Here is a 12,433-nt window from a genome sequence, read left to right as displayed (position 1 = left end):
GGCTGAGAATAGTGTACTTGAGGAAGTCGAATGTTCGTTGGAAAATGGAGGACGATTATGTTAGCTAGTGCAATCATTTATGGTGAATACACCTACCCCCGAAATCCTACCCATTTTCGAGAAAAAAATTCATTACTGGCGGAACTTTAAACGTTACTAACTTTTTAATAAAGCCTCCATCAACAAATTGGTATTCTTGATTTTCGTCTTATTTTAGCCTCTAGAATCTCCCATTAAATTATTTCCCAGTATTGGTCGAACACCCTGTACATTAATCTATTATTTTTTCTTTCATCTTAAATGGAAGGTGGTATTATTCTTTCGTTATTTGGATTTTTATTTAAGAGAATGCTGAGAATAATGTACTTGAGGAAGTCGAATGTTCGTTGGAAAATGGAGGACGATTATGTTAGCTAGTGCAATCATTTATGGTGAATACACCTACCCCCGAAATCCTACCCATTTTCGAGAAAAAAATTCATTACTGGCGGAACTTTAAACGTTAATAACTTTTTAATAAAGCCTCTATCAACAAATTGGTATTCTTGATTTTCGTCTTATTTTAGCCTCTAGAATCTCCCATTAAATTATTTCCCAGTATTGGTCGAACACCCTGTATATTAATCTATTATTTTTTCTTTCATCTTAAATGGAAGGTGGTATTATTCTTTCGTTATTTGGATTTTTATTTAAGAGAAGGCTGAGAATAGTGTACTTGAGGAAGTCGAATGTTTGTTGGAAAATGGAGGACGATTATGTTAGCTAGTGCGATTATGTAGAGTGCGTTACTCCTGCGCGATTACGTCGGACGTAATAGAAAGCGTGCTACGCCGCGTGGTTCTAGACTTCCATATTGAGGTAATCACGATGGTTGTTGAGCATTTTCCGCTGGCCGTTAGTTTACGATCAAGAATCACACGTTTGCCTTGGAATAAGATTCCCAACGATAATATTTTCCAAGCACGAAACCATGCATTGTTAACCTCAAAAAAGTGATCACATACAAAGTACATAAAATACTTTTAGAAGAAATAATCCTTCTAATTAAATACCAGACTAAAACCTCGATTTTGTGCCTGTATCGTTGCCATTAGACGCATTTTAATGCATAATATTTCGACAAAGTAAAATTCTAAAAATGTCTCGTAAACATTTAGCGTTAAAAACAGAAGAAACGCATATAACGGTATGCGTTTCTTTGCGGCAACTGGGGCATATTAACTGGTTTTGCTGTAGTTCCTTTTTCTTACGAAACATCTTGGTGGCCGCAATTATGATGGTATTTTTACTGCAACAGATGCAATTTCTTGGAAGGACGTTATAAAAAAATGTTGCATTTTTCACGTTACTTTTATTCCAAGTCGAAGATTTTTTATTACATTTTTTAAACAATCAGAGAATTTGGTAACTTTCTTCCATCGTTAAAATTAAGAAAACTCTAGAACTGTTGGTGATAGTTTAGGTTGGCAATGGTTTGTTATATTGTGTTGGCGCCACTTAGGATGCCCCCACGCGGTGGTTACCCTCTCTTCCGGTTTGATATGTTTTGTAAAACGTACGTAAGTTACATATTAAATATTAATATTATTATATTAAATATTGAATATTATATTAAATATTGAATATTATATTAAATATTAAATGTATAATAAATGTTAAAACGCATTAGAGTAAAAAGTTAATGCCCAACAATAACAATTGTATATTCTTAAAGCGCAGAAAAACTTAATAAACGTTGAACGTTATATTGTTACATACCTTTTTTCAATACTCATGTTTAACGAGGATGAATTCAATTAAATTTTATGAACCATTGCAAATCGTATGCATAAATAGGTAGTTAAGAGCACTTAATGGGAAAAGAAGAGACTTGGAACTAATTACCCCAAAAACTCGTAGTGTTTTTTTATGAAAATTATTAAAAGTTAAGAGTGAATTTTTCGTCATCGTATTTAGAACAAATGATCGTTGATCTCGTAAAAGTTTTCCATGCGCTATATTGTTAGGTAATGTTCCTTCAGCGACAGAATCATTAAAACAGGAATACTTAATAGAGGTCGTGATCTGTCACGCAATCAATGACTATCGGTTTTACAGTTTTGATTCACAAATCAATATAAGATACATTAAGGCGTACACAACGCATTATATCTTTATGTGGCAATACCAACTTTATTACCAGACTCGTAGTGTCATATTCAATAAATAACATCATAGGGAAACTACTCTCTGGGTAGCCTTATCCTTTTTGATATTTTTAGTATTTTTAGTTTGATACGATCTTTCATAAGATGCATAATTCTGGAGAAAAATTGTAATGGGGGATTCTAGAGGCCAAAATAAGACGAAAATTAAGAATACCAATTTGTTGATGGAGGCTTCGTTAAAAAGTTATTAACGTTTAAAACTTCCGCCAGTAATGAATTTTTTTCTCGAAAGTGGGTAGGATTTCGGGGGTAGGTCTATTCACCAAAAATTATTGTAATCGACCCCCACAGCTAACAATATTTTTTTCAGAACGATTTGAAATATTTTAATTTCGAAGAAAAATTTCACACTTTCTCGAATTTTTTTCTCGAAAGTGGTTAAGATTTCGGGGATAGGTCTATTCACCAAAAATGATTGTAATCGACCCCTGCAAATGAAAACAATTTTTCCAAAATGTTTTGAAACTTTTCAATTTCGTCGAATTTAGGCATCCCTACCACCCGTCGATTTTTCTTAAAACTTCGTTTTTGATTTTTAGTAATTTTGCTTGACGTCCTACAGAAAAGTTGTCTAATACTTTTTTGTAGGGGCCCATGAGCTCTACTTCAGAAAAAAGTTTCACTGAAATATATTCACTACTGTAGGAGTTATGGCTGCTTGAAAATTGGACCATTTTTATGGGGTTTTTCTCATTTTACGAAGTCAAGGACTAACTTTTTTAATATTTTTGAGATTTCTACATATTCTCCACCAAAATACGCGTAGTTTGCTTTTTTAAACGTTAAAATCGTCCATTCCGTTCAGGAGTTATGATGTTTTAAAGATTCACATGAAATTTCAGGGAACCATTTCAGATTATATTTTCGGTAACGAATTTTTTTCTAGAAAGTGGGTAGGATTTCGGGGGTAGGTGTAATCACCAAAAATGATTGTACTTGACCCCCACAGCTAACAATATTTTTTTCAGAACGATTTGAAATATTTTAATTTCGTCGAAAAATTTCACACTCTCTCGAATTTTTTTCTCGAAAGTGGGTAGGATTTCGGGGGTAGGTGTATTCATCAAAAATTATTGTAATCGACCCCTGCAACTGAAAATAATTTTTTTAGAACGATTAGAAATGTTTTAATTTTGACGAAAAATTTTACACTTTCTCGAATTTTTTTCTCGAAAGTGGGTAAGATTTCGGCGGAAGGTGTAATCACCAAAAATTATTGTTATTGACTCCCACAGCTAACAATATTTTTTTCAGAACGATTTGAAATATTTTAATTTCGTCGAAAAATTTCACACCTTCGCGAATTTTTTTCTAGAAAGTGGGTAGGATTTCGGGGATAGGTCTATTCACCCAAAATTATTGTAATCGACCCCTGCAAATGAAAATAATTTTTCCAAAATGATTTGAAACTTTTCAATTTCGCCGAAAAATTTAGGCATCTACCCCCCGTCGATTTTTCTTAAAACTTCGTTTTTGATTTTTAGTAATTTTGTTTGACGCCGTATAGAAAAGTTGTCTAATACTTTTTTGTAGAGGCCCATGAGCTCTACTTCAGGGAAAAGTTTCATTGAAATATATTCACTATTGTAAGAGTTATGGTCGTTTGAAAATTGAACTATTTTTATGGGGTTTTTCTCATATTGCGGGGTCAAGGACCAACTTTTCGAATATTTTTGCAATTTATACATATTCTCCACCAAAATACGCGTAGTTTGCTTTTTTAAACATTAAAATCGTCCCATCCGTTCAGAAGTTATGACGTTTCAAAGATTCGCATAAAATTTTGGGGAACCATATCAGGCCTCAGATTTGATTTTCGGTGAACAATTTTTTTCTCGAAAATGCGTAGAATTTCGGGGGTATGTGTATTCACCAAAAATGATTGCAATTGACCCCCGCAACCGAAAATAATTTTTCCAGAACGATTTGAAATTTTTTTTTTTCGTTGAAAAATTTCACACGTTTTCGAATTTTTTTCTAGAAAATGAGTAGGATTTCGTGGGTACGTGTAATGGCCAAAAATGATGGTAATTGACCCCCGCAACCGAAAATAATTTTTCCAGAACGATTTGAAATTTTTTAATTTTGTCGAAAAGGGGGACTACCCCCTGTCGATTTTTCTTGGAAATTCGTTTTTCATTTTTAATAAATTTGTTTGACGCTATACGGAAATGTTGTCTAATGCTTTTTTGTAGGTATTGGTGAACTCTACTTCCAAACTAAATTTCAATGAAATCCATCGACTATTGTCGAGAAATTTTTTTTTTCTCGTCGAAAAATTTGGGCGTCTAATTATTAAATTTTCGGTAAAGAATTTTTTTCTCGAAAGTACGTAGGATTTCGGGGGTATGTATAATGACCAAAAATGATTGTAATTGACCCCCGCAACCAAAAATAAGTTTTCCAGAACGATTTGAAATCTTTAAATTTAATTGTCAATAACTTTTCAACGAAGCCTCCATCAACAAATTGGTATTCTTCATTTTCGTCTTATCTTGGCCTCTAGAATCCCCCATTAAAATTTTTCCCACTGTTAACCGAACACTGTATATTTAAAACTTATGTTTGTAATTGATTTTGTGGGGATAACGTTCGTCGAGTAGTGACAAGAAGCTTCCGAATTTTCCCTCGCGATAGCAGTAACGTAAGGTTATTGATTAAGTCCCATCGTGAGGGGTGATTGCAAGATATTACGAGCCCTGTGTTTTTATAAATTCTATTTAGGAAACAAGTATCGTTTCTGATCGGTTCAGTGAGGAAATCGTACACTTTCATAGTCGAGGAAGTATATTCAATGCATGTTCACTATACACTGCAAATACGCGACTGAAACGAGTCCTACAAAAATGTGTCCTAGCCTTGTATCAAACGGTTAACCAAAGTCATAAATATCTTTTTGGGGTGAGTAAGAATTCCTCTTTCACGTTGAAATACTTCAAAATTTCGACATTATTGCAACCAAATTATCAAAGAATATTTAAATTACAAAGTAACAGTGATTTTTGGTTCTCATATCAATGATAATAAATAAAATATTCTCTTCGAAAAATATATAACGAAGGCCTAAAAAATGCAAAAACTTTCAATTATAATTACGAATTAGGAACAATGTAATATAAAATTTACTAAATAACGCTTATCAAGTTAACAATAGCATAGTACGAAAGTTAAATAAAAAAATATAAACCTCATAATAATAATACAATTAAAAAAAATTTGCTTGGAAAGGATTTAAATAAAAAAATGATACATAACCTGTAAAATGCATGATATAAAAATGTAGTTTAAATATAAACGAAATGATAAAGAAAAAGGTAAATAATGAAACAAACAATATTTTATAACGTATAGGAAACAATAAAAACAAGCAAAAATTATCATATCAAGTTGATATATGAAAACGAGCTATAAATGTAATTGATAATGCTACGTTGTTCGCAATAGATAATTTCTAAACTGGAAGATAAAATACCTCACTTGTCGTATTAGCTATTTTTATTATCATGCTTAGCGTCTCGTATTCGTTTAGTACGCCTTGTCAGAGGTCAGTTTTATCGACTCTTTTTCTGTAAATTTATAGAAGTACAATTATAATTACAGCGAACGATAAGTAGTAATAATCTATTGCCCCTTTGAAACGTTCAGAAATAAAATGATGCTATATACATATACAGGAATTTAAAAGTTGAAGAATTCTCTGATCTTTGAACTGTTTAATGCTAGGTTTACGGCCACTTGTTGCGCATATTTCTATCACAATTTGCTGCGTTGACATTGAAATGCAGTTTTTTCTTTTAATTAGAGGATACGTCCATATCGTTACATCAATTCAATATAAATTGCTAACAGATAATATTTATGAGTTCTATAACCTTAAGTTTAGAATCTGAATAAAACCTAGTAAACCTAGTGTTAAATGAACGGTGTGTTTACATTTGCTTTTGGTATATTTCTGTTGGTTTACTTGTACCTTTCGATCTTAATAAATTGTTCTATTGGCACAGTCGTTAGATAGGGAATAGAGTAATTTGTGTTTAGGAAATAGCCCTGTATACTTCGAATTTGTTATAGAAAGAAACAATGCAAGAGGAATATGTGAAATGTGTATGTTTATAATTTTGTTACAGAGATTCTGTTACCGATTATCGGTAACTCTGCAACTAACAATTGTTCGAATGGCATGACTGCGCCGCTTCGATCGTACTATAAATAAGGGTGCAATAAAAAATTACAAATATATATAGACATCAATTGTAATTCTGTATAGAATATTACAAAAATAAAATGTATGATATTTCAATAAATATTTGTTTAAAAAGGTATTCCTATAGCCAATTCAATTTCAAATTTCTGGTTCTCGTAAATATTATATTAAAATATTGGAAAATTTGTACATTGATAAAGTGGCTTAACAAACAACTTTGTTTTAATTTGAAACATCAGAGCATAATGACATTAGTATTTTTAATAATTCATAGTAATAAATTGTGTTTATAAATATAAAGTAAATATGTTCAAACAATTGTAATGGAGACAAACATGTTTAAAGTGCATTGTTTGTCCGGGGGCGCTAAAAAGAGATCGAAAAACATTAAATAACGAAATAATAATTTTTTATTAGTAAAATTTCAGAAACAAAGAAAGCTTATTATTAAAATCTGTATTAATAACAAAGAGATATTTTTGGAACGGTGCATCTTACGAGAGAAACTCGAGGAGAAAGTAGAAAGTATAGAAATCCTAGCAGATATGAAAGGCAATATTTAAGAAAAAGGAACACAAACACATTTGCAGCAATTCTTCCATTTTGTAAATCAATAAAAAAAATTAGAATTTGCTGTGGCAGAATAACACATTGTTTGGAAATTTGTTCGTGTAATGAATAATTATAAAATGCTATTAACGTTATTATAATCTAGTATTCAAATTCGTTGAATGGAGAATGTATAACTGTCGTTTATGTTTGACGTGTGTATCGGATAATTGTAGATAGTATACAACAGAAAAATATTTAAAGAAGATAATAATTGTTTCGTAATATTTAATTATAGATACTACGCATAAGTTTAATTGATAATCCTCGAATCTATAACGTATTCATAATGCTAAGATGATTCGAGACACGCTTATTTGTATGTGAAACGATACTAATATATATATTGCTCGAAGAAATTAGACCCTTCGCTTAAATTGGTAATATTAATATACATAACTGAAAATAATGAAATAGTTACTCCGTAGTATTAGTAATGTATACAACTTAAATAAATATAGTTTAAGTCTGTAACGTTATTAATACGAACTACTATACGTAAAGTATCCAGCATTTCAAGGGCTCTAACGTATTATGTAAGCTGGACCAGTATTTCTCAAATTTCACCTTCCCTTTATACAGGGTGTTCGGCTAACCGTGGGAAAAATTTTAATGGGGGATTCTGGAGGCCAAAATAAGACGAAAATGAAGAATACCAATTTGTTGATGGAGGCTTCGTTAAAAAGTTATTAACAATTAAATTCAAAAATTTCAAATCGTTCTGGAAAAATTATTTTCGGTTGCGGGGGGCAATTACAATAATTTTTGGTCATTACACATACCTTCGAAATCCTATCCACATTTGAGAAAAAAAATCAAACAGGTGCTGAAATTTTTGGGGAAAAAAATTTTTCAAATCGTTCTAAAAAAATTATTTTCGGTTCCGGGGGTCAATTACAATAATTTTTGGTCATTAGACATACCCTCGAAATCCTACACACTTTCGAGAAAAAAATTCGAAAAGGTGTGAAATTTTTCGTCAAAATTAAAAAATTTCAAATCGTTTTGGAAAAAATATTTTCGGTTGTGGGGGGCAATTATAAGCATTTTTGGTCAACAGACATACCCCCGAAATCCTACTCAGTTTCGAGAAAAAAATTCCTTACCGAAAATATAATCTGAAATGGTTCCTCGAAAGGGTATAATGTGCCCCCAAACCGAATTGAACGAACGATGGGTCATTCGATAGCTTATCCAAAAAAAACCATGTGTGCAAATTTTTAACTTGAAATCTCGACCGTGGGGGTAGTAATGGGGTGAAAACGAAAATCATGTTTTTGAACAATTTCTCTTAACCTATTGAGTAAAAAAATGTAAAAAAATTCAGAGACACTTCGGGTACTGGGATACATATTTTGGGAGATTTTCAGATTTTTTGATCGAAGAACCAGGTAGTAAAGAATAAAAAACCGCAAAAAATGCCGAAAAATGCCAATTACGTATCGAAGGAGGCCCGGAACTACTTTTATACTTTTACAGTAAACACGTATTGCTATTACTATTATTCTCAATTTTTTTCAGATTTTTCATTTTGGTGCGCCGCAGTGAAAAAAAATAAAAACCGATTTTTTCTTCATTTTCTGCGTATTAGAGTAACTTACACGTTGAATTTTTATGCATTCTTCAATATACGAGTGTTTTGTATACTGTTTAATGTTTCTACACTAAGCAGAATTACATAACAATTGAAAGAAATAAAATAAACCAACCGTTGAGCGCAACATATCCTAAAAAATCAACGATGTTTTGAATAGGATCGTTGGCGCAGCGTTAGAGTGTCCGACTGTGGAACCGCTGGAAGTTTTTTTACCGTAGGTTCGAGTCTCTCTTTGGGACTTAGAATTTTTTTTTCAAATTCTAACTATATAACAATGATTTATATTTATTTATAAATATTCTAAAGGTATTTTACAAATATTTTAACCTGAAATATGTATAAATATAATTTTGGAGCGTCTTTGCGTCCTTATTTTTTTTGTCAACCACGATTATTGTTTAACATCTCTTAAACTGAACTTAATGTGAAATGTTAGTTATCAAATCTCTTACCTTTGACTATTGTGAATGGATTAGAACAGAAGATTCTATACTGGCTTACTATTACTTCTTCTCCCCCTTCGATCAAGCAGATCTTTCCTTTTTTTTCTCTTTCTTTGATAAATATGAATGTTTGCTACAGAGTAACTTGCTAAAGAGTGACTAATAACGAAAAATAATCTTACGAAAAAAACGATTCCTAATAACTACAATGTACCAGAAAACTGTGTCATAAACCGAATTCTCAAATCACTTTGGATTTTAACAGTATATTAAATATTGCTATAGTTTAACAATATGTATCCTTAATTTTTTTGAAATTATTTTTAAATGATGTGGAGATAAGAAAATCATCCTATGCAAAAATCGCTCCAAAATTATATTTATAGATATTTCAGGTTAAAATATTTGTAAAATGCCTTTAGAATATTTATAAATAAATATAAACCATTGTTATATAGTTAGCATTTGGAAAAAAAAATAACGAATAAAAAAAAATTCTAAGTCCCAAAGGGAGACTCGAACCTACGGTAAAAAAACTTCCAGCGGTTCCACAGTCGGACACTCTAACGCTGTGCCAACGATCCTGTTGAAAATATCGTTGATTTTTTAGGATATGTTGCGCTCAACGGTTGGTTTATTTTATTTCTTTCAATTGTTATGTAATTCTGCTTAGTGTAGAAACATTAAACAGTGTACAAAACACTCGTATATTGAAGAATGCATAAAAATTCAACGTGTAAGTTACTCTAATACGCAGAAAATGAGGAAAAAATCGGTTTTTATTTTTTTTCACTGCGGCGCACCAAAATGAAAAATCTGAAAAAAATTGAGAATAATAGTAATAGCAATACGTGTTTACTGTAAAAGTATAAAAGTAGTTCCGGGCCTCCTTCGATACGTAATTGGCATTTTTCGGCATTTTTTGCGGTTTTTTATTTTTTACTACCTGGTTCTTCGATCAAAAAATCTGAAAATCTTCCAAAATATGTGTCCCAGTACCCGAAGTGTCTCTGAATTTTTTTACATTTTTTTACTCAGTAGGTTAAGAGAAATTGCTCAAAAACATGATTTTCGTTTTCACCCCATTACTACCCCCACGGTCGAGATTTCAAGTTAAAAATTTGCACACATGGTTTTTTTTGGATAAGCTATCGAATGACCTATCATTCGTTCAATTCGGTTTGGGGGCACATTTGACCCCCTTATTCGGCTATACCCTTTCATGTGAATCTTTAAAACATCATAACTTCTGAACGGATTGGACGATTTTAACGTTTAAAAAAGCAAACTACGCGTATTTTGGTGGAGAATATATACAAATCGCAAAAATATTCGAAAAGTTGATCCTTAACCCCGCAAAATGAGAAAAACCCCATAAAAATGGTACAATTTTCAAACAGCCATAACTCTTACAATAGTGAATATATTTCAGTGAAACTTTTTTCTGAAGTAGAGCTCATGGGTACCTACAAAAAAGTATTAGACAATTTTTCTATATGTCGTCAAACAAAATTTTTAAATATCAAAAACGAAGTTTTAAGAAAAATCGACAGGGGTAGGTGCCTAAATTTTTCGACGAAAAAAAAAATTTCAAATCGTTTTGGAAAAATTATTTTCGTTTGCAGGGGTCAATTACAATAATTTCTGGTGAATAGACTTACCCCCGAAATCCTGCGCATTTTCAAGAAAAAAATTCAGTATGGGCAAAACTTTAAACGTTAATAACTTTTTAACAAAGCGTCGAACAACAAATTGGTATTCTTGATTTTCGTCTTATGTTGGCCTCTAGAATCCCCCATTAAAATTTTTCCCAGGAGCGGTGAAATATTAAGACTTCATTTTTTTTAAAGAATTTATTGAGTATTATTTAACAATTCACTTTTATTTGCAGATTTCGAACAAAAAAATGAATAATTCTAATTTATTCGTTATTCATGATTTATACTATTGTATTTGTTTTAAATAACTTTTACCCGACACTGGTTGAGAACCACTCGTGTTCTACTCCCTACTAAAGTAGTGTATATATGTATATATAAAATTAATTTTTATTTGCAGATTTCGAACAAAAGAATGAACAATTCTAATTTATTCGTTATTCGTGATTTATACTATTGTATTTGTTGTTTTAAATAACTGTTGCCCGACACTGGTTGAGAACCACTCGTGTTCTACTCCCCACTAGAGTAGTGTATATATATATAAAATTAATTGTTATTTGCAGATTTCGAACAAAACAATGAATAATTCTAATTTATTCGTTATTCGTGATTTATACTATTGTATTTGTTTTAAATAACTTTTGCCCGAAACTGGTTGAGAATCACTCGTGTTCTACTCCCCACTAGAGTAGTGTATATATATATAAAATTAATTTTTATTTGCAGATTTTGAACAAAAGAATGAACAGTTCTAATTTATTCGTTATTCATGATTTATACTATTGTATTTGTTTTAAATAACTTTTGCCCGACACTGGTTGAGAACCACTCGTGTTCTACTCCCCACTAGAGTAGTGTATATATATATAAAATTAATTGTTATTTGCAGATTTCGAACAAAACAATGAATAATTCTAATTTATTCGTTATTCGTGATTTATACTATTGTATTTGTTTTAAATAACTTTTGCCCGACACTGGTTGAGAACCACTCGTGTTCTACTCCCCACTAGAGTAGTGTATTTGAATACCCGTATATCTATATATATATTTACCAACTACACACGTGCGTACGTAAACAAGTGCGCATGCGTGAAGTACACGTTAAAAACCGTGCCATTAACCATAAACACAACAAGGAAACTGCGTATAAACGAAATTGTATTCCATATTTCGCTTATATTTGTACAAACACCATGTAAAAACACAGATCGCTTCACTCGTCGCAAGACACACTGGCTTTGCAGATCGCAGTCTCCAAACGTCGTCGTACGTAGACACGCGTCGCGTTCCCTCGTTCGTGTCCTTTTTATCTCCTGCATTGTGTAGAAACGCGATACCCGATTTGCTCGGAGGCGGCGGCGGTATGCGAAAGTGGCACGTCTCGGAGGAGCAAGAAAAACATCGGGAAACACTTGGTATCCAGAATTAGACGGGGGCCCTCTCTCGCCGTGGATATTCTCTGTTACTGCGCGCGAATATGTCACATGGTCCTTGTTCGATGGTTGTTGCAGGATGTAGAAAAGGGGGAGCTCCATTCGGACGCCGTAGGCCTCTCATCGTCGCGGACGTCGACGTCGGCCGAGAGCAGGGTCGAGCTCGAGGACGAACCAAGAGATGGACCGAACGTCGCGAGCGTAGAGGTGGAAGTGGAAGTCGCCTCGAACAATGAACCGATGATAGGTAACGTCGAACGCGGAGGACGAACGGGA

The 12,433-nt window shown here is 32.4% G+C and overlaps 1 protein-coding gene across 2 annotated transcripts in view; it reads left to right on the top strand.

Moving 5' to 3' along the window:
* Positions 1 to 12,433, top strand: part of Fatp1 (Fatty acid transport protein 1) — a 41,296-nt gene that overhangs the window by 4,707 nt on the left and 24,156 nt on the right. For both annotated transcript variants that reach the window (XR_013080931.1, XM_076780829.1), the window contains exon 2: positions 12,236 to 12,404. Coding sequence is in view for 1 of the 2 variants with exons in the window: in XM_076780829.1 (XP_076636944.1) it covers positions 12,236 to 12,404 (169 nt within the window). In the remaining variant the exon portion in view is untranslated. The remainder of the gene's footprint in view (positions 1 to 12,235; positions 12,405 to 12,433) is intronic.

Source organism: Colletes latitarsis, chromosome 13, assembly GCF_051014445.1.
Source record: "Colletes latitarsis isolate SP2378_abdomen chromosome 13, iyColLati1, whole genome shotgun sequence".
NCBI classification, from domain to species: domain Eukaryota; kingdom Metazoa; phylum Arthropoda; class Insecta; order Hymenoptera; family Colletidae; genus Colletes; species Colletes latitarsis.
This window is presented reverse-complemented; position numbering and strand designations above follow the sequence as displayed.